Source organism: Cervus canadensis, chromosome 12 (assembly GCF_019320065.1).
Source record: "Cervus canadensis isolate Bull #8, Minnesota chromosome 12, ASM1932006v1, whole genome shotgun sequence".
NCBI lineage: Eukaryota > Metazoa > Chordata > Mammalia > Artiodactyla > Cervidae > Cervus > Cervus canadensis.
In genome coordinates, this window is record NC_057397.1 from 63,039,901 (window position 1) to 63,063,330 (window position 23,430).

At 37.6% G+C, this 23,430-nt stretch overlaps 2 protein-coding genes across 5 annotated transcripts in view; one reads left to right on the top strand and one right to left on the bottom strand.

The window, feature by feature from the left end:
* Nucleotides 1-23,430, bottom strand: part of MTDH (metadherin) — a 57,683-nt gene that overhangs the window by 26,323 nt on the left and 7,930 nt on the right. For all 4 annotated transcript variants that reach the window (XM_043483085.1, XM_043483087.1, XM_043483083.1 and 1 more), the window contains exons 2-4: nucleotides 14,590-14,691; nucleotides 1,311-1,395; nucleotides 356-532 (exon numbers count right to left, since the gene is read on the bottom strand). In XM_043483085.1, the coding sequence (XP_043339020.1) occupies nucleotides 356-532; nucleotides 1,311-1,395; nucleotides 14,590-14,691 (364 nt within the window). The remainder of the gene's footprint in view (nucleotides 1-355; nucleotides 533-1,310; nucleotides 1,396-14,589; nucleotides 14,692-23,430) is intronic.
* Nucleotides 16,744-17,070, top strand: LOC122450819 (NADH dehydrogenase [ubiquinone] 1 alpha subcomplex subunit 3-like). The gene has a single exon (XM_043483088.1). It carries the CDS (start codon nucleotides 16,757-16,759, stop codon nucleotides 17,009-17,011), a length of 255 nt encoding a protein of 84 aa, XP_043339023.1. The 5' UTR covers nucleotides 16,744-16,756; the 3' UTR covers nucleotides 17,012-17,070.

Consider the following 23,430-nt stretch of genomic DNA (forward strand, 5'->3'; position numbering starts at 1 on the left):
AACATGTAGAATGGGGACAACTCATTTCATTTAATGAATGTCCACTATAAGAAATGGAGATGTTAAGAGAGTTGGGTCAAAGCAATACACGTGAGAAAAAAGCAACAATCATTTTCTCATGTGACTCAAGGCAGAAAGGCAACTTGAATCGGTCATTCATTAGGCAGTATGTGACAAGTAACACTGCTGGTATCAGGTAAACAAGTACGTGGTCCACAATGCTCTCATGAAGAAGGGTATATCAGCACAATGAGGTAAGCAGCTCAAAATAGCCAGATTTTGATGTAATGATATTTTGTACATCTGATTAAAGGAATTGGATTTGATGTATCACTCTTACGTTCCACTAATATACCTTTATTCTTCTTGGAACCAACAGGAAATGATGCAGCTGTAAGTTGCTCGGTGGTGACTGTGGCGGTACTCTCTATCCCAGGGACAGTTGAATCCAATGAGCCAGAGTCAGACTGCACCTTATCACGCTTACGCTGCTGCCGCTTCTCTCTGTGACTAATCTTAGTTTCCCAGGCTCCTGACGTAGCCCCAGAAAGAAAAGTGTTATTCAGTAGGGCGAAGACAAAAAGGTTCTCATTTTCGGGGGAAAATAGGGTGGGGCACCTGAAACATCATGATAAATTTAGATATTAAACTAAAAACCAAGAGTGCTGATTATATTCATTTATCCTGTGAATTTATTCTAATTGTGCTGTTTCAGGCAGCTAATTGCCATTATTTATTCTGGCAATTTTGATCAGATCTGTCATCTATGGTTTAGAAAAAAATGGATAGAAGTTATATCTTTTTTTATCTTGCTGGGGAGAACTAGTAGGAGAGTGTTATATATACTTATTAACAAAATGGGTTTATTAGGTGAGGACAATAAATCGTTTACTTAAAAATTTTGTACAGGGTCTTCTAGGGATTGTATATTTAAGAAAAAAAAAAAAAAAAAAAAAAAAAAAAAAAAAAAAAAAAAAAAAAAAAAAAAGAACAATGGGAAAACCCCAAGCCACACTTCTAGGAAACAAAGACAAAATAAATGGTTTTTAAATTGCTCAAGATATTGAGCTAGACGTTAAATTTCAAGGCAGTTCCCTTTAAGGAGAGAACTATTAGATCCTTAAATAATTTAGGGGAAAAAGTGTCTCCTAACAATGTCACTGATGTGTACATTAAAATCTAGAGTTATTAAACAGAAGAGCTAGATACAAGATTAAGCAAAACAAATGCAGCTTTTATATAATGCACCTTGGTTAGAAAAAAAAAAAAGATTAAAAATTTTCCTACAGTCCTTTCACTTGCTCAAGTACCTTCATCAACTTCCTTTCCATCATGGCGTGAACTGTTTTGCACTGCTTTAGCATCTGACTTTGATTTCTTCTTATTTTTCTTTGACTGAAAATAAAATAGAATGTTACTTAATATTTCATTATGTTTTTGAAAAGGAAGTCAGTAAAATACATAATGAAATGTATGATGCTGACAACCAAAAAAATGTTTGATTAAAAAACTTAACATATTTAATGGCAATAACAGTACGAGGTTATCATTTATTCAGTGGTTACTATATGCTAAGTACTTTACACTTTATTCCTTAAAAAAAAAAAAAAAAAAATCACTGGAGACGGTATTATTCCCATTTTAGAGACGAGAAAACAAAGATTTAGAGATGTTCAATGTTAAAAAGGCTGTTCTGGGTCACATGAAGTTAACAGATTAGGAAATAGGTCTATCTGGCTCCAAAATCTGTGCTCTTAGACATCATGCTATCCTACCCTAAATCATAAATAAGCTACTATACCATGGTGTTCAGCACAATAAAACAAAAGACTACTGCGAGTGGTCAGAAAGAAAATGATGTACTGATTATTGGTTTTTTGATTTCAAAAAACAGACTGTTGGCATATTCTATGTATAACAAATTAATGAGTCAATTACACAAAGCAGCTAATATTTTGTCAGTTTCAAACCAGTGTGAAAATATCTAAGATTTGAATATGGTTCATGTATAGTAATTCATTCAAGAAAAACACCTACATGCATACAAGATATGGACATTTTTAGAATGGCCTTCCAATTCCCTTCTGCTAATATTTTCTCCTTTCAAAAGCCTGCTAAAAATTTCACAAAGCCATGATAAGTGTTTCCAGAAGAGAATTACTATTCATAAAATACAGATTTTATTTATACTTGTTAATTTACACTTGTTTATTTACTGAGATTGGCTATGTATGTATTATTGTACACTATCAAGTTTACAATGCAAAAGAATAGGGTAAGCAGTAAATGACAGTTTGCGTAAGCAATAAATGATAGCTGATTGCTTTTCTTACTAAGAAACTATTGACAAATAATTTCAAGTGACATCAGAATATATAAAAATCGATTACATTTTTTTCTTATATTCTCCACAGTTGATTTGCATGTTTCTTTACACGTTCCCATCATCATGAACATGTTTTTAATGTATTGCTTTATTACATCTACCAAACCAGGCTCATATCCACTTAAAGAAAAAAATTTGAGATACCATCTTTTCAAGTGCACAACTCGGTGGTTTCTGGTATCTTCTAAGTTGCACAACTATCAGTGTTCTCTAACTCCAGAACATTTTCACTGTTCCCCAAAAAGAAACCTGGCATCCATTAACACTCTCCACTATCTTTTCCCCTCTGGTCCACTGACCCACCACTGATCTACTTTCTGTCTTTCACATTCACTCTTAAGCAAAGATAAAATACATGAAGCATTTATCAATTACAATCTAGTGCAAAGGTCAGCAGCAGTTTTCTTTTTGCTCTGGCTGCATGGCTTGTGGGATCTTAGTTCTCCAGCCAGGAATTGAACCTGCGCCCTCAGCAGTGAAAGTGCAGAGTCTGAATCACTGGACTGACAGGAAATTTCCAGCAAACATTTTCTATAAAGGATCACACTGTAAATATTTTAGGCTTTGCAGGCCGTATGGTTATTATATATGCAGCAACAAAATAATCCTGTTGCTGTAGCATGAAAAGCAGTCACATACCACACAGAATGAAATGGGTGTGGCTGTGTTCTAGGAAGTTCTATTTATAAAAATAGGCTTATCTGGCTGAATTGTGGGGGGGTGGTGGCCCAGAGTTTGCTACCTCTTGGTTTATAGGAGTACTGTCCAACAGAAGTATAATACAAACCACAAACATAATTAAAAATTTTTAGCATATATTAAAAAGTAAAAATATTTAACACTAATTTTTATATTTCACCCAACACACTATCCAAAACAGTATCATTTCAAAATGTAATCAATATTAAAAACTATTAAGATGGGCTTCCCTGGTGGTTTAGCAGAATAGAATCCACCTGCCAATGTAAGCGATGCAGGTTAGGTCCCCGGTTGGGAAGATCCCCTGGAGAAGTGGCAACCCACGCCAGCATTCTTGCCTGGGGGATCCCATGGACAGAGGAGCCTGGCGGGCTACAGTCCATGGGGCCACAAGAGTCAGATATGACTTAGCAACTGACAACAAGTTAATAAGACAGTATGAAAATAATGAATGTTAAATAGCCATATGTGGCAAATGGCTACCATACTGGACAGTGTATACCTACAAAAACTAGGTAAGAACCCCAACCTATGGATAAAGAAACTGAGGCCATAAAGAGATATATATAAATTGCCTAAGATATAGGGTTATTAAGTTTTGAAACTGAGACTAAAATCCAGTTCTGACTCCAGAGCCTGCCCTCACAAATCTTTCCTCTCTGCCTCTCTACATTTAATGCCAAATATAAATTCAATCAAGTATTAGCTATGTGATTTGAGGCTGAATCACTCTAAACCCCTTTCCCCAATGGTCATATGGGACAAAATCTACTACTAACTTCACATAAGGTTCTTTTAAGGATTAAATAAGATGTGAAAGCAGACTAACTACAAAGCACTATACATAAACTTTGATCTTCCCAACCCAGGGATGGAACCCAGGTCTCCTGCATTGCAGGTGGATTCTTTACCAGCTGAGCCACCAGGGAACCCCTAAAAGAGGGAAGTTATACAAAAAGGACAGAAATTGTACTCACATTGAAATATACTATGATTTGTTGTTAAAACAAGGTCTGTAGAAAAGCAAGGAAAATTATCTTGACTTTGGCTTCCATCTTGTTTGATTTCACTATTATCTTTAAAACTAACTTTAAAAGTAACCTCTCACTCAGATGAGACTTAATAACATATAAAATGCTCTTTAGAGTCATAGGTTCACACACTAATTGACTCAGCCATCCTGGTAAGGTCAATCTTTTACTTCTGATCAGCTCCGCTACAGCTAACAGTTGAAGGAAAACTGAGAACATAAATTCTGCCTGTTACCCATAGTTCCCCCTCCCCCCAACATTGTTGTAAGCTTCACCATCGAGCTGGGTGAATTATTAAACTAGATTCTCTTGAATGGTATTCACGCAAATCAAGATTTATTAAATACCTACCATGTGTCAGACACTATATCAGGAGCTCAATATATATAGCTAAATAAAACTTTCTACTAGTGGAAACTGTACTATAATAATCTAATAGGAAAAACAGACATGTAAATGAGACATTATGAGAAATTCTTATCTTCAAGGGCTTCCCTGCCATTGCTCACTTCCCAACATTATTTATACCAGTCCAATTAATTTATATTCCCATTACAAAATTCCTACCATTTTCTACCATCTATAAAGTCTACCTTCCTTATATGACATATAAGGCCTTCCACAAATTAATCTCAACTTTATACTCTTTTATTTACATACATGTAATCATTTGGTTCCAACAGGACTGTCATCTCTAATACTCCTCTCTTTTGCCCAAACTCTACTGATCATGTATTTCTTTCTAAATACAATGCAGCAGCCTGGGTGCTTTAGGGTGACTTTCTCTGTGCCCTTTACCATGCACCCTCCTCCCCGCCGATGGCCAAATCCTAAAACAATGTTCACTATTTCTTCTTAACTTGGCTCAAGTTCCACCTCATCTGCTTTATCCCTGCCACTGTCCTGTCCCCTAATTAATTACTACCTTTTAACATCCGAATAAAGGTGCCAATGACTAGCCATATATAAAACATGTAGTAAAGCTTAATTAAAAAAAAAAAAAAAAGTATAAATAGAGAGCCTAATATCTTCTTCCTTCATCCCAGTAGCTACTTTTGGAGAGCACAGTCTTTAAAAGCACATGCTAAAGTAGTTCTAAGACGCATATCTGCTCTTAAATTCACAGAACTTAAATATGAGCTGGGAATCAAATAAAACACACAGAAATACTTCCATAACTAAGCTCATCTTTCCATCTTAACATAGACATTCCTAATATTAGACAATACCCAAATAAATGCTATTGTTTATCAGAGGGGCAAAAAGTATACCCTGATAGCAAAAGCAAATCTACTTCAATGGCTAACTGCTCTCTTAACAGACATTGTATTTTAAAGAACTGCAAAGAGTAAAGAAAGGCAGAACAGTGCCCAGTTAATGCTAAAAAGATTACCTTAGGGAGTATAATCTGGTATTTGTATTGCATCAAAACTATCATAAGAATACTGAACAAATTTTAAGTGAAATGATATTTTATTTTGCAATTAGCTATTAACACACAAGGTAAGTAGCCAGGTTCTGAATGTAACCCTTATTCAATTTATTCTCTAACTTGGAAAGTAACTGGTCCTGAAAATTTGGGAAAACTGACTTAATATTTACAACTTTATAATTGTCTGAAGTCTCTGCTGGCAACGTTAGGAGTGATAAAGTTAATACAGCACAAAAAAGAGGAATTCTGAGTATTTTCTAAAGGCTAGAAATGGATACTAGTGTGTTTTGGTCTGCCGACTAATGGCTGGTACATGAGGTTTTTCATTAACTCATGGCAAAAACTTTTTTCTGAGATTTTTGTTCTTCTTCTATTGTATCAAATTTTCTTTCTTTTTTGCAATGGTGACAGTGGTTTTAAAACTGTACTTGTATAATATCATTTACATGTGGAATCTAGAAAAATGGCAGAGATGAACTTATTGGCAGAACAGAAACAGTCACAGATGTAGAGAACAAACATGGTTACCAAAGTGGGGGAGTGGACAAATTGGGAAACTGGGATTGACACATATGCACTACTATTAACTAATGAGAACCTACTGTTCAGCACAGAGAACCCTACTCAACTATTCATGGTGACCTAAATGGGAAGGAAATGAAAAAAGAGGGGATGCATGTATACATGTAACTGATTCACTCTGCTATACAGCAAGAGACTAATGCAACACTGTAAAGCAACTATACTCCAATAAAAATTAATTTTAAAAAATCAGGAAGAAAAAAAGTACTTGATGGGACTTTCCTGGTGGTCCAATGGTCAGGACTCCATGCTTCCATGTGCAGGGGGTGCACATTTAATCCTTGGTCAGGGAACTAAGATCCTGCATGCCACAAGGCGAGGCCAAAAATAAAGTAAAAGGGAAAAAAAAAAGTGCTTGACAAAATTAAAAGTTGTTAGTGAAATTTATTTTGGAAGTTTTAGCAACTGCCACTTGAAAAGTCTGAAAACCACTGCTTCAGGATTCTGCCTAAACAAATATGGCAAGTCCCTAATTTTATACTGCTCAACATTTTGGCACTATTTTCCTCACTTGTCTCAAACATACAGGCGAGCTGCGCCTGGTTAAATAGCAAAGGATGAAAGGCCCAAAAGGCATATGAAATTCCATTTCTCTATCTAAACTAGCAGTTCTCAATTTAACTTAGTAACTTGATGACACAAAATCAAGATGAGATTATGAAAAATGTCACAAATCTTTTTAAAAGTAGAGAGGCTTGGAACTGATTTCCCCCATTTTGGGGAGTGGATGTGATTTAAACTAGACTCAGGATCACCCCACTCACTACTATCCTGATACATTTTTTTGAATGGAAGAGTAGAGTTGCAGGTGTCAGGAAGTGCACACAACTTGCACTTTAACTCTTCTCTTTCTGGTTATTTTCTTTCACAGCATTTATACTTGCTTGTTTCTAGTTGTTTTTCCCCACTAAACTTCATGAGAACAGTGACTCTTTATTAACCCCTTTATCCTGTTTTACCAACCATTATATTGCTAGAGACTACAATACTGTATTTTGCACACAGAAGTATTTCATTAATGTTCGGTTAATTAATGAAAGGGCCTAAAACTAGACTGAATTACATATAGCCCTATTTACCCAACTTTCACTGCCCCTTCAAATAAAATATGAGCTATTATATTTGTATACTTGATTCACCAACCAAGCCATTAAATTATTTAAATATATTTGGTGTTAGCTCATAAGTTATGGTACATTGCATAAGCAGCATGGTTATCAACTTATAATCTTAAAAATTTATAAGAAACCTTTCTTAAGAACTTCTTTTATGGAGGCTTTAACTCTTTTCCCAGATTTGGTTCTCACATTTCCAATTTTTTGTTGTTGTTCAGTCTTTCAGTTGCGTCCAACTCTTTGTGACGCCATGGACAGTAGCACACCAGGCTTCCATGTCCTTCACTATATCCTGGAGTTTGCTCAATCTCATGTCCATTGAGTAAATGATGCCATCCACCCATCTAGTCCTCTGTCACCCCTTTCTCCTCCTGACACTTCCATCTTCCCCAGCATCAGAGTCTTTTCCAATGACTTGGCTCTTTGCATCAGGTGGCCAAAGTTTTGGAGCTTCAGCATCAGTCCTTCCAATGAATATTCAGGACTGATTTCCTTTAGGATTGACTGGTTTGATCTTCCTGCAGTCCAAGGGACCCTCAGGAGTCTTCTCCAGCACCACAGTTTGAAAGCATCAATTCTTCAGCAACCAGCTTTTTTATTGTGCAGCTCTCACATCCCTACATGACTACTGGAAAAACCACAGCTCTGACTATACAGACCTTTGTTGGCAAAGTAATGTCTCTGCTTTTTAATATGCTGTCTAGGTTTGTCATTGCTTTTCTTCCAAGGAGCAAGCGTCTTTTAATTTCATGGCTTCAGTCACTGTCTGCAGTGATCTTGGAGCCCAAGAAAATAAAGTCTGTCACTGTTTCCATTGTTTCCCCATCTATTTGCCATGAAGTGATGGGACCGGATGCCATGATCTTAGTTTTCTGAATGTTGAGTTTTAAGGCAGCTTTTTCACTCTCCGGTTTCACCTTTATTAAGAGGCTCTTTAGTTCCTCTTCACTTTCTGCCATAAGGGTGGTGTCATCTGCATATCTCAGGTTACTGATATTTTCTCCTGGCAATCTTGATTCCAGCTTGTGATTCATCCTGCACAATAGCCTAAACTAATTCCACTTGGGTGATCCATTCTCGCTTCAATCTAAGCACTTTAAAAAACAAATTCACTGTTTCACTCTTGAACCCCTTACCATTTCCTGCCAGATAGAACCATAGCATTATGGAAAAACAATGTGCTATGGCAGCAGTCCTGGTTCTAGTCTCAGTTCCACTATTTGTTAGGCATTCAGACTGAAAAGTCTAAAGGCAGAAATGAGGGTTCTCTTGGTTAACCTTAAAGAAGGCCTTAAAAATTAATTCCTTGGGTGGAACCCAAATCACAAAGCTATTGACTGTGGTACAAGGGAGCCTGGAAGATCAAAGAGTCCAAGACCTAGAGAATCAGATGATATTAAAGCACTCCAGATAAGGAGACATTTTAATGAACCCAAAAGACTATATTAAGAGTTTAAAACAGAGGTTTAGGGAATTAAAAAAAAAAAAAAGAGAGACCAGATAGTAAATATTCTAGGCTTTGCAAACTATAAGACCTCTTTGCACTCACTCACCTTTGCTGCTGTATTGCAAAAGCAGCCACAGACAATACAGAAATGTGTCAGTCTGTCTGTGTTCCAGTAAAACTTTCAACAATAGGCAGAGAGCCTGATACGACCAGTTGGTCTTGGTTTGACAATCCCTGGTTTGAAACTACAGTTTCTAAGATGCATTATGGAAGACAAAATAAATGTATGTAAGTTCCCTGGGCATGCAGGTTTTGCTCTATTTTGCTAAGAGCTGCTACAGTTTATGCCTGTATAAAATCTATGCTGCCTCAGAATAACTTTGTCTTCGGTCTTCTAAACCGAAGACCACACATCTTGGTCATAGGATAATCTTTTATACTCTTAAAATGTGCTGAGAATATCGAAGAGCCTTCGTGTGGGTTGTATCTATTGATATCTACCATTATAAATTTAAACTAAGAATTTGTTTAGATATGTATTAACTTATTTCAAAGTATAATAAACTACGTACTATATAATTGTACCCATATAAACAACTTATTTTCCAAAACAAACATTTTAGTGAGAAGAATGTCATGTTTCATATTGTACAAATATCTTTTGCATCTGGCTCCATTAAAAAAAAACCCTGATTTGCATATATGTTTTTGTGTTAATTTACTTTGATACACTGTCTGATTGAAGCATATAAAAAATACAGCTATGTACATGCAGATATGAAACTGGAAGGAGCAGTTTTCCAGATAATAGTGTTACTTTTTTGCATTAAAAAAAATATATTTGTAAAGCAATTAAGTATAATTGCTTTACAATGTTGTGTAATTGTGATATTCTTGAGAGTACACCAAAGATTAGTAGTTGCAAGTGGAGGACAGGGAAAACAGGAAGCAACTGTTGAACAGACACACGTTTTCTTCTTGGGAAAAGGAAAATGTTTTAAAGATTAGATTGTGGTCACAGCTGTATAACTCTGTAAATACACTAAAATTGTACACATGAAAGAGGTAAGTTATATCTCAAAATAAAGCTGTTTAACAAAAAAGAATGAAAACCAATGTGTCTGGAGCTTAGAGAAGATAAGAAGCAGGAAAAGACTTGAGCTACAGTGCCTTTGATGATGTTCAAGATTGTAGAACAAGAACAATGAGAAGTCATAAAGCAGTTCAGATAGAAGGAAAAAATATTAAATTTGACCAAAACTTGTCAAATGTAGTTTCTTAAAAACTGTTGCAATGTTGAAGTTGGAACTTTGTCAATGAGCTTTCTATACTACATTTAAATCCACTGATCTTGCACCTTAAATGAATCTTTTATACTTGCCTAATTTTAGAACATGCAATCCTTGAGCATTTGGAAAATACTGATTTGCTGAGTTACACTAAGCAGAGCACATACATCTCTCAAAAGGTTAAGAAGCATTGCATTATACACAATATTTAAAAAAGGAAAATTGTTAATGTCACCACTGACAACAACAACAAACAAGTTCATCATAAACTCATTAACTACTAGGATGTTGTCAAGCTCATGGTGGTAGACATTTTCCATATTTCTAATTTTCACTTGGAAACAAAGCACTTTTCAACAATACTGTCAGTTGTTTTCCTTGAAGTATCCTGACTATTTTTGAGAAAAGTCTACAAATACCCAAGTCTAAATGACCATGGCCTAAAAAAATAAAATAAATAAATAGCCATGGTCTGTCTACTGCTTGTTCTCTCAGGTAAAAATGGAGTATCAAGAACTAAGTGGCTAGTCCAGCCTGCAACTCAGTTGCACTGGTGTTTTTCCTCAAGACAACCACTGTTTTTCAGTACACAGCATACTTTATGCATACTTTCCATTTCATCATACAGAATAATTAAAAGGCATGTATTCAGAAGCCAAGATTTAATAAAATTAATAATCATTTTTATAGAGTCATCAAGGACACTTTTTAAGCGGAACAGGTTTTTTTTAACTGTAAGCAGACTACAGTAAAGAATTCAACTACTATTAGTTTGGTGTCACTGCCTTTTTTTGTACTACAGAGTCAATAGTTTTGCTCCCTGTTGCTTTCGGACCATTAATGAAAGTATTAGAGTAAAAAAGACAATGTTTCAATTATTAGGAAAACAGTTTTGTCTTCTAGGACCCAAAAAAGGTCCTTGAAACCTCTGCCCAGGGGTCTAGGGACCACACTTTGAGAACTGATATCTCAGAGAAACTGAGAGACAATTCCTTACTACTATGTGATCCTGGGAAATTCATTAAACTCTTTTCAATAAGCTGTATTAAAAAAAAAAACAAAAACGATAATACCCTCCTCCCCAGAGTTGTATATTAGGATTAAGAGATGTGGAAATACTTTGTACATTGTGTACATCACAAAATGTAAGAAGCCGTTAATACTTAAAATGAGTATTTCAGTAGGACAATCACTGACTTCGTCCTCAACAACCTGATGGTGACCAAATGTTATATACATTTTTGCGTTTGTTGTTTTTCTTACTAACCATCTTTACACTTCTATCTTAATTCAGACCTTTAAAATCATAAATACAATGCTGATTCGTTCATTATAAATACTGCTGAACATATCTAAGTTTTTATCACACCCCACCCCACCCTGACCCGTCAAACTTGATTGGCCTTTCCCTTGAGTATGTCTAAATATATTCTTTCGTTTCAAATGAACAATGACTGTGTTCACTTGTTTCTCTCCTCTGCAAAAACTGGCCCCCCACTTCTACTTACTGAAATACCATCCCCATCCTCAACAGTCCAATTAAGTCAATCTTTTCTGGCTACCCAAATAGGATAATCTTTCTTCTCTGAATACCTGGCATTCAAGGCCTTAACTGATACCTTCTCTTATGTTTGCCTTTCCTTAACAAGGCTGTAATCTCTCTGAGGGTAAGTGCATCTTCCATTTTTCTTTATTCCCTTTCAGCATCTAGTAGCACAATACATTCAGCCTGGCTAATGGTCCAATGTATATTCTACTAGAGACCAGCATCAATGAAGCACTGACCTCCCAGCACTTTTGGGTCAAGCACCGACCCAAATGAAAACCCGGTGGCTTAACTTGCTTTATACACTCAAGATTTATAGCTCGTCTTAACTGCTTTTTAGACAAAGTTTTATCTATAAGGCTTACTCAAGTGATGGACTTCCCTGGTGGCTCAGTGGTAAAGAAGACACCTGCCAATGCAGGAGATGCAGCTTTGAACCCTGGGTCAGAAAGATCCCCTGGAGAAGAAAATGTCAACCCACTCCAGTATTCTTGGCTGGGAAGTCCCATGGACAGAGGCGCCGGGCAGGCTACAGTCCATGGGTTTACAAAAGAGTTGGACATGACTCAGTGACTAAGCAACAACAACAAACAAGTGACAAGACAAGGTATTCGGTATCACTGCATAGAGTCCAATTGCTTTATGGGCAAATTGTGGGTCTGAGACAAAAACAAATATATTAAGGTACATAATAGATCTAAAATGTTTATTTATAAAAAAAGACAATAAGAAGTCTGAAAAAAACACCTCATATTTAAAACACATAAAAGCACGCAGCACAAAAAATTAACTGAAAAGAGAGCTGGACTGAACCAAATTAAAAAGGATAAATTTAACATGCAAGATGGAAAAAAGAAACACCAGCCATGGGTTGTAGCATTTATTATTCAGCAAAAAGTCAAATCAAATAGGCAACTAACCAAAGGTAGAAGCCTTATACTGAAAAGGCAACAGTGACTAAAAGGAGGTGGTTCTGTCAAGTGATCACAAAGTGCATGGGCTTTTGCTTCAGAATGAGCTGGGTTCAATTCCTAGTGCAGAAACTATTAATATACATGAAATTAAGAGAAGTCACAAACCTCCTCTATACTTCAGAGCCCTTATCTGTAAATGGGGCTAATACTATTTGCCTGGAAGTGTTTGAAAGGATTAGAAATAATACAAAGCAGTAAAAAGCACAGACTTTGGAGTCAGATGGGTCTGGGTTAGAAGTGAACTATACTTGTAATAGCTTAGGTAACTTAAGCCTCAGGTTTCTTATTTTTAAGATAGGTATAATACCACCTCCTCAGTGTTCTTATAAGGATAATTAAAGTAACATGTATAAATATTCTAGAAAGTCTTAAAAGTACACTCAGTGAGTGCTCAATAAGTTGTTCCTACTATATGAGTAAATACATTTACCTCATCTTGCACAATGCCTGCCACATTAAGATACTTAATAGATCTCAACTATTACAATTACTTTCTAACATGAGAGATTTCAGAATGATTTAAATCATCCTGTGGTTTTACATCCTGATACATAAAATCTATATATGATGGTAGCTGATAAATTATTCCAACTACAGATTTTTCAGGATAATTCAGGGAGTAGAAGCTGGAGTTAAATATGAAATGCTCACTAGTAGAGAGAAAGCCCAGGAATAAGGAAACATTAGATGCAAGAAGTATAAACCTATATACCTATATTAAACATACAAACTATTCACAGTATAAATTCACAATTCCTAAACTGTATGCTTATTTAATACAAGTAATTTTCTATTTATTTTACTGCCAAAGGACAAGTCAGGCATATATTTAATTCTTTCCCACAACCATCCTCCATTTTAAGCTATCCTACTTTCAGTTATCTTGGCTCTAGACCAATTTCACCAGATTACAGGGACAGAATTGGTCTCACCAGTTCTTCAGTGTTACTTTGAAATTACAAGCATTAAGAAACTTTATCAACTACTTCATACCACGATTCTATGGGACAGGAGCTGCAGTACCTTGGTTTCTAGAAACTACTTATCTACCTGTGGCTGTTTTTTTGTTTGCTTCCCCTGAAAAGGAGTTATGTATGCACAGGGTTAAAAAAAAAAAAAGGGGTGTGCATGTGTGTGCAGTTTCTTTTTTTTTTTTTTTTAATTTTCAAGAAGTTTGGTAATAATAAGGGAGTGCCTAGAGGAGACAGCAGCTTCTAATATGGTAGCCCTCATATTATAAGAAGTTTGCAAAAGCTGGCACACAAGTTTATCTCTGTTGTTGTTGTGCCACTGGTCATGTACGCAGTTTTTAATATACCAAAAGGAATTAAATAAGAAGTCTCTTGCCCACAGCAGCAGGTACCACTGTTAACTTTCTTGTACATTTTGCCTACTTACAAGCTAAATTAAGTCAAATAAAAATGGGTCAGTTCTAACACTGGCAACTAGGAAATGAATAAAATCCCAGGAATGTACCATTTATGGGGTATACACTGTCTTATTTGAAAATTTAACAGTGTACACCCAAACCTTTTAATAATGACCTGAGTATAGAACATTTTCCTTTGTTAAACAAAGTCAAATTGTATCTAGTAAACAAATGATTATGCTGCTATCACAAAAGAAATCTACTTTAACATTACAACAGGACAATTTTGTCAAGCTTTTCATGTCAGATGTCTACTGTTAGCAAAGATAACACAATCTTGTCTTCTCATAAGAAATATGTAACATATCTGGAACCTTATTCATATAAAAGATGTTCAAGTCATGAATAAATTGTCTTTAGCAGAATGAATACTTAATAATGCCACAGCAAAAAAAAAAAAATGCCACAGCAATGTTTAGAAACACAAAGTGATACATCCTTCCTTAAAAAATACACAACTTAATAAAAAAAATTAAAACAAAACAAAACAAAACAAAAACACAACTTACTTAAACCTTCACTATCTATCCATCCACTACGATAAACTCACATTTTTCACTTTCCTTAAATGGGGGGGGGGGGGGGTTGTATGTAACATTTTGTATGTCACTGTCTTTATTAAGAGTCTTGCATATAATTTCATAGGCTCCCAAACTTACCTTTTCATTTTTCTTGTCTGTCTCTATTGGCTGCTTTGCTGTTACACTTCGAGGAGTTCGGACAACTTCTTCCTCAGCCACTTCAATGGTCCGTCCATTTGGCTACATAGCAACAAAAATGGATTCTGTTATCAAACTGCCTGGCAGATCAAACCGAAGATCTATACTCAGGAATAGAATCAATGATCAAATTCCACCCCCTAACCCAAATTAGAAAGACTTTTGTACAGCTGTATCATCTAAGACTTGTCAGACTACCATTTCTAGGAACTTGCAGTGTAAAAAAGAATGAACTTACAAGCAAAATTTGTACCACAAATTTATACTGATTTCACCTAGACATCAGTACCTCCAACAAAAAACAATGGAATGGAAGCAAGAACTAAATTGTACTTGCACTCTGACCACCAACTGGCTGTGTACTCGGAGTATTTCATTATCTTTGAGTATTATTTCTACATCTGTAAAAATGATAGGTCTGATCTATTCAAAAGTCCATGAACGTTTTTGGTAAACGGCCAAACAAAATATTTTAGGCTTTATGAGCCGTGTAGTCTCTGTTACAACACAAAACTCTGCTAGCACAAAAACAGCCAGAGATGATACATAAATGAATGAGTGTGCCTGTGTTCTGAAGAATTTTATAAACATAGGTGGAGGGCCATATTTGGTCCATGGACCATAGTTCATTGTTCTTTGTATTAGATAATCTCTAATGTCCCCTGTAATCCTACAATCTAATGGCTGTACTATTCTAGGATTTAGAAGCTTTACTAACCCAATGCCACAGTTTAAAAAGGCTATCTTAGCTTTCCCAACATCTCTAAAACAAAATGATAGCACTCAAGAGATTTTCATGAGTAGAATGAAGTCTGTGAACACCAATTCTAGCTTTTAATCAGAATCACTAGTGTTTTTTTTTTTTTTTTAATTAAGCATTTCTGAGCCCCATCGCCAGAAATGTACTTAGATTCAGGACCCTGAAGAAAAGCATGTATTCTAATCTCTTCTTTCTGGATCTTATTACGTCTTTTCCCTTGCCCATTCTTCTCATATTCAACACAATAAGTTAATAATCAATATACTAGTTTCAATTGCTTTATTTCCAGTTCTTGCAGAACAAACTTCCATGAATTACTTATTATAGCAGAGCTATAGTCAAGAAAACAATATGAACATGCAAAGTTTTTCTAATGTGACATTACCTACATTTGTGCTAAATTATCAGGGATATGCAGTTGGAAAAAGAGACAAGATTTATAGCAGAAAAATCAAAACAAAAGCTGTCTTTTACTTGATTAAATTCCTAGTTAATCCAAATTTAATCTGCTGAGTTTTGAGCAACTTGCTAAAGTCAGACGGCTAATGCTGAAACCAGGTGTCCTCACCCTTGGTTTGGTTTTCTTTCTGTTGTGCTGTTCTGCTACTTTAATGCTATCCCTTCTCATTTCTGTTTATGTATATTGGGTGGCAGGAATGAGGTGGGGTGGAGGAGACAGTGCACAGAGAATGGTCAGAAACCCTAGAGAGGCATTTGGACTTACAGCCATATCCACATCAAGAATACAAAACTTATTTAATTCTATCAATACTTTCCAGTATCACCACCTTACCTGTCAATTCTCACATGTCATTTGTTTCAGACTATCCTCTCTCTAGCCAAACTTACTTTTTCAGGTCTTCTGGGGTCATCCTCACCTTTCTATGTAAGCTTCCAGTCCACACTGTTCCCCATCTCTTTACTTGGCAGCTCACAAGCCTCATATCCATGAAGCTTCATTTAACTAATCCTTTCAGGAAACTATCATAGTCACTTACAAATACTTCCATTTTACTCATGTAAATGACTAAATTGAGTCATTTTATATACTGGGCCTTCTTGGTGACTCAGTGGTAAAGAACCCACCTGCCAATGCAAGAGACAGGTCCAATCACTGGGTTGGGAAGATCTCCTGAAGAAGGAAATAGCAACCCACTCCAGTATTCTTGCCTGGGAGAAATCCCATGGACAGAGGAGCCTGGCAGGCTACAAGTCCATGGGGTTGCAAGAAGAGCTGGACATGACTTAGGGACTAAGCAATAACAACAATTTATATACTAACTGTAAAAAAGTGAAATTAAGTGGTTAAAAACTATGTTAAAAAACCACCGAGCCGCCGCGACCAAGATGGCTGAGAGAGTCGCAGCCTTCCTCAAGAATGTCTGGGCCAAGGAACCTGTGCTAGTGGCATCCTTCGCCATTGCAGGCCTCGCTGTAATCCTGCCCACACTCAGCCCCTACACCAAGTACTCGCTCATGATCAACTGGGCCACACTGTACAACTACCCAATGCTCCTCCGAGACGACAGGAACATGCCCGACGTGCCCAGCCACCCTCAGGACCCCCAGGGCCCGAGCCTGGAGTGGCTGAAGAGACTGTGAGCGCCTCCATTGACAGGGAGCGGCCCCCGAGCTGATGGCCCCAATAAATGCGTGAAAACAAACAAAAAAAAAATTGAAAAGTTGAAAGAAATTCATTTGAGATAACTGCAAACATGTTGACAGAGCCTCCCAAATCAAAGATGAAACCATCTTTCCTTTTGAACAGTCAGAAGTCCTCAATCATTGACCAGGAACACTCAGTTTCCATTTCATATGCTTTCAATGATCAGCAAGCCAAAGGTGGTCCCACGCTCCAACCCCTGCTGATTTTCCATACTTCTCTGCAACATCGACTTGTGTAGTGGCTAGAACTGCAGCTGTTCCCTCTGGTCTATGCAGATTTCCCAATTTCCCACTATCTCTTGGGCTTTATATAGGTCTCATAATTATTGGGACTCCATAAGTCATCAACAACTTCCTGCAAATGCCAGGTATCATGAAATATTGATAAAAATCCTCCTATCCTAAAGAAAAAGTCAACAGCAGGAAGAAAGGATACACATCATGGTTGGGCCTCTCCTACCCACCACCAATAGCACTAATCTGGTCTCCTATTCTGCTACCACTGGTCAAGAAGGCCTTGTCCTGGCTGGAAGAGCGTTGTTGTTCAGCTGCCCAGTCGTGTTTGACTCTGCGACCCCATGGACTGCAGCATGCCAGGCCTCTCTGTCCTCACCATCTCCCAAAGTTTGCCCAAGTTTATGTCCAATGTATCAATGATGCCATCCAGCGATCTCATTCTCGGACACCCTATTCTCCTTCTGCCCTCAATCTTTGCTAGCATCAGGGACTTTTCCAATGAATTAGCTATTCACATCAGATGACCAAAATACTGGAATTTCAAATTCAGCATCAGTCCTTCCAATGAGTATTCAGGGTTGATTTCCCCTAAGACTGACTGGTTTGATATTCCTGCTGTCCAAGAGACTCTCAGGAGTCTCTGCCAGCACCACAGGACATCAATTCTTTGGTGCTCTGCTTTCTTTATGGTCTAGCTATCACAACTGTATGTGACCACTGGGAAGACTACAGCCTTGACTAGACTGACCTTTGTCAGCAGAGTAATGTCTCTGCTTTTCAACACACTGTCTAGGTTTGCCATAGCTTTCCTGCCAAGAAGCAAACATCTTCTGATTTCATGGCCGCAGTCACCATTCACAGTGATTTTAGAGCCCAAGAAGAGGAACTCTGTCACTACTTCTACCTTTTCCCCTTCTATCTGCCATGAAGTAATGGGGTCAGATGCCATGCTCTTAGTTTTTTTTTAATAATTAGTTTTAAACCGGCTCTTTCACTCTCCTCATTCAACGTCATCAAGAGGCTCTTTAGTCCCTCTTTGCTTTCTGCCATTAGAGTGGTATCATCTGCATATCTGAGATTGTTGATGTTTCTCCCGCCTGTCTTGATTCCAGCTTGTAACTCATCCAGCCCGGCATTTCTCATGATGTGCTCAGCGTACACGTTAAACAAACAGGGTGACAGCAGACAGCCCTGTCATACTCCTTTCTCAATCTTAAACCAATCAGTTGTTCCATACAGGGTTCTAACTGTTGCTTCTTGACCCACATAAAGGTTTCTCAGGAGACAAGTAAAATGGTCTGGTATTCCCATCTCTTTAAGAGCTTTTCACAGTTTATTATGATCAACACAGTCAAAGGTTTTAGTGTAGTCAATGTTTTTCTGGAAGAGGTAGATGTTTTTCTGGCATTCCCTTTTGTTTTCTCTATGATCCAGCAAATGTTGGCAACTGGATCTCTGGTTCGTCTTCCTTTTCTAAACCGAGCTTGGACATCTGGAAGTTCTTGGATGGCATAATGCTGAGCCTAGTATGCAAGATTTTAAGCTTGACCTTACTAGCATGGGAGATGAGTGTTAATTGTCTGATGGCTAGCACATTCTTTAGTACTACTCTTCTTTGGAATTGGGATGAGGATTGACCTTTTCTGGTCCTGCGGCCACTGCTGGGTCTTCCAGATTTGTTGACATAATGAAGGCAACACCTTGATGGCATCATCCTTTAGGGTTCTGCTGGAATTCTGTCACATCCACTAGCTTTATTAACAGTAGTGCTTAATGCCCATTTTACTTATCTCTCCAGAATGTCTGGCTCTGGGTGACTGACCACACCATTATAGTAATCCAGAAAAGCATCAACCACATTTAAATTAGTAAATCCCTAAATGGAAGCATCAAGGTTTCCCTAGTGGCTCAGTGATAAAGAATCCACCTGCCAATGCAGAAGACAGGTCTGATCCTGTGTCAGGAAGATTCCCTGGAGAAGGAAATGGCAATCCACTCCAGTCTTCTTGCCTGGGAAATTCCATGGACAGAGGAGCCTGGTGGGCTATAGTTCATGGGGTCACAAAAGAGACGGACACGACTTAGCGAGTAAACAACAACAAATAAAAATGTATTAGGAAAAAAAAAGAAAAGAAAATGTATTAGGTAGATTTGCTCACATGAAAAGAACTAATCACAAACTAACACTTCAAATCCAGTGTTACTTCCACGCTCAGTTTTACATGAAAGTATTTTCTCTGGTCATGGAGCCGTAATATATGCAGTTTCGCTTCTACAGATTAGAATTACATGAGCTTCTCTCTGTGCCCCAGTTTAAAATTCTCTGGAAAATTTTGAGGTGTTCCCCTCTAGGGCCAATCAAAGTTAATTTTGTATGTAGCATGCAATCTATACTTTAAATTAGACCAGTCCAAAATATCCTTCAAATTTGCTGAAAATCAACCAGTAACAGAAAAATAAAATTTCTTATGTGGATAAACTTATAGACAATGCCATGTCAACTTTAATATTAATACATTTCCTCAACTCCCAGCCCAGATCCTTCTTAAAAATACATTCGTAAAAGAGCAAGTGCACACATGCGCACATGTGTGTGTCTTGGGAGGGTGATAATGCAGAATTAAAACACTCAGCTGACAATCCGGAAAATAAAAGGGAGGAGGGGGCCACACAGCATGGGAGAAGGATTTTATATTTAATAACTGTGATTTCAAGGAAATAAAATTCTTCACGTTCGTTTCCAATTTATTAATTTCATACAATTCTTTACATACTAAGTATTTCAGTACAAGGCACTGGGCTAGGGCCTCAGGGACATGTACATATGATAGAAATCTGCCCTCTGGGAGTCAGAATAAGAAGATATGCTTAATAATAGACTTCTACTCCATTTGAGTGACCTTTACATATTTGTTAAACCAATTCTAAATTTCAAAAGAACCTATAGCTGGGACTTCCCTGGTGGTCCAATGGTTAAGAATCCGTCTTATAATGCAGGGGACTCGGTATCAACCCCTGGTCAGGAAAGTAAGCTCCAATGTGCCACTCAACAACTGAGTCCTTGTGCTGTAACTAGAGAGCCTGCGTGCCACAACTACCAAACCCCTGGGCCACAACTAGACAGTCCATGCTCAGCAACAAAAGATCCCACATGACCCAACAAAGATCTGATGCAGCTAAATACATTCATAAATATTTTTTAAAAAGAATCTAAAGCTACAGTAAGCATATATAAGGTTTAACATTTGACACTATTTTCACTTAAATATGTAAATTTTTATTTTTAGTCATAAAATGTAAAAACCATGACTTCAAATTACTTGGAAACTTCTTAAGTTTCAAAACTAAAAGGGTAGCCTGCTGCCGCTTGCTGCTAACTCACTTCAGTCGTGTCCGACTCTGTGTGATCCCATAGATGGCAGCCCACCAGGCTCCCCCGTCCCTGGGATTCTCCAGGCAAGAACACTGGAGTGGGTTGCCATTTCCTTCTCCAACGTGTGAAACTGAAGTCGCTCATTCATGTCCGACTCTTAGCGACCCCATGGACCGCAGTCTACTAGGCTCCTCCATCCATGGGATTTTCCAGGCAAGAGTACTGGAGTGGGGTGCCACTGCCTTCTCCAAAAAGGGTAGTCTACTAACTACCAAAAAAAAAAAAAAAGTGAAATATGAAAGACTATGGGGTTTGGACTGGACAACCTGGGATTAAGGTCCAACTTCTATATTTAATCACCGTGATTTTAAACAAATCCTCAACTGCAAATATGCAAATCTGCAAATATGAAGAAAAAATGTACCTTGTCTTGTACAGGTTTCTTGTTAAAGTAAATGAGAAAACATGTGAAAGCATTCTTTACATGTTCAAGAAAGTTTCTTTCCTTCAGTATCCTTTCCTCTCCAAAGCTATGAAGAAGGCCCATATCCTCATCCTATGTTCCAGCATTCAAGTCATTTTTCATATTAGCAAGCTCAAAATGAATGTTAAGTCCTGGTGGTCAAGAACCTTACGAAACAGTACATGTATCCAATGGGCCCAATGCTGCAGACACAAATTCTTTTGGGAAGTTAACAGAATACAAATGATGAGTAAATATAGCCTCTCACAGGCTAGAAATAGTCCCGGCTTGCTCAAGAGACATGCCGTACTATCTTTTTTCTTAAAAAGCTGCTTATAGTCTGTATTCTAAAAAAGATTACACAATATTCACTCATGTTCATTCACTCAATATCCATTAAATGAACCCAGTAGAGTAATAAGCAGGGCTCTTAAAGTCTTGAAACAAGACAAGTGAGGCACAATCCCTGTCCTCACAAAGCTTAGACTCCAAAGGAAGACAGGTATAGCTCAGAAAAAACACCAGACAAAAGGTATACTCTGCCCTGGCTCCCCACCTCCCCATCCCTGGCCTCTAAAAGGAGAACAGTGTGTGTTTTGAAGGCTAGCTGAAATCATGGTTGAATCTCCAATGTCTATCACCCTGGACAAGTTACTACGTCGCTGCAGTCTCAACTTGATTAGCAAGAAATTATACTTTGCATACTGGGAAGCACAAGTCTACATAGTATGTCCATGATTAAAAAAAAAAAAAAAAAGCAAGACATCATGGAAATTCAACAGATAACATCTTTAGCTGACAGACCTAGAAACTTCCAAGTATTTGCCATGTCCCGTCACTTCATGGCAAATAGATGGGGAAACAATGGAAATAGTGAGAGACTTTATTTTCTTGGGCTCCAAAATCACTGCAGATGGTGACTGCAGCCATGAAATTAAAAGATGCTTGCTCCTTGGAAGAAAAGCTATGACAAACCTAGACAGCATATTAAAAAGCAGAGACATTACTTTGCCGACAAAGGTCTGTATAGTCAAAGATATGGTTTTTCCAGTAGTCATGTATGGATGTGAGAGTTGAACCATAAAGAAGGTCAAGGGCAGAAGAACTGATACTTTTGAACTGTGGTGTTGGAGAAGACTCTCGAGAGTCCCCTGGACTGCAAGGAGATCAAACCAATCAATCCTAAAGGAAATAAATCCTGAATATTCATTGGAAGGACTGATGCTGAAGCTAAAGCTCCAATTCTTTGGCCACGTGATGTGAAGAACTGACTCCTTGGAAAAGACCCTGAGGCTGGGAAAGATTGAAGGCAGGAGGAGAAGGGGACGACAGAGGATGAGACGGCTGGATGGCATCACCGATTCAATGGATATGACTTTGAGCAAATTCCGGGAGATGGTGATGGACAGGGAAGCCTGGCCTGCTGCAGTCCATGGGATCGCAAAGAGTCGGACATGACTGAGCGACTGAACAACAACATTTGCCATGTGCCAATCACATGCATTATCTCATTTAGTGGAGAAGATTTAGTCTTGGTCAGTTTCTTAGTTTTAGTTAGGAAGAGTGCTGTTCTATTAGGAACAGTTCTAATAGGAAGAGTTCTATTCAAGGTAGAACAATTTCTTGTCATTTACTTAAAAACACAAACTGTGTGCTTCTGTCAAATGCTGTGCACGTATCAACTACATAAACTAAACATTACAGTACACAGCTTTACTCACAGTAATTTATCAACTTGCTTTTAAATTTAACCTCAATTTTAAACTCTTAAAAGCTAAGAGAATAATCTTATAAATGTGGCCTATAAATCAAATTTGCAAAAATCTTGCTATATATCCTGAGATATTTCCTTTAGGATAAAGATCCTTGCACGGGCTTCCCAGGTGTTACAGAAGTAAAGAATGTGCCTACCAATGCAGGAAACGCAAGAGATGTGGTTCTGTCCCTACGTCAGGAAGATCCCCTGGAAGAGAATGGCAACCCACTCCAGTATTTTTGCCTGGAGAATCCCATGGACAGAGGAGCCTGCCGGGCTACAGTCCATGGGGTCGCAAAGAGTTGAATACAGGAGCACACAAAGATCCGTGTGCCTTCTGAAAAGCTAGCCAAAACTAAACCCTCCTCAGGGATTCTAAAACATCTCTTTGTTGACTCTAAAACATCAAGGATGCTCAGGGCTACTTTTATAGATGATACTCAATACCAATCACATGGCCAAGTTATGCTAATTTTTGAAACACTAAATACAGCATTGGTTTTTAAGGTTTTATATCAGATGGGTAC

Coding starts and splice junctions, on each gene's coding strand:
- LOC122450819 (XM_043483088.1), top strand. CDS start 16,757: ATGGCTGAGAGAGTCGCAGCCTTCCTCAAGAATGTCTGGGCCAAGGAA.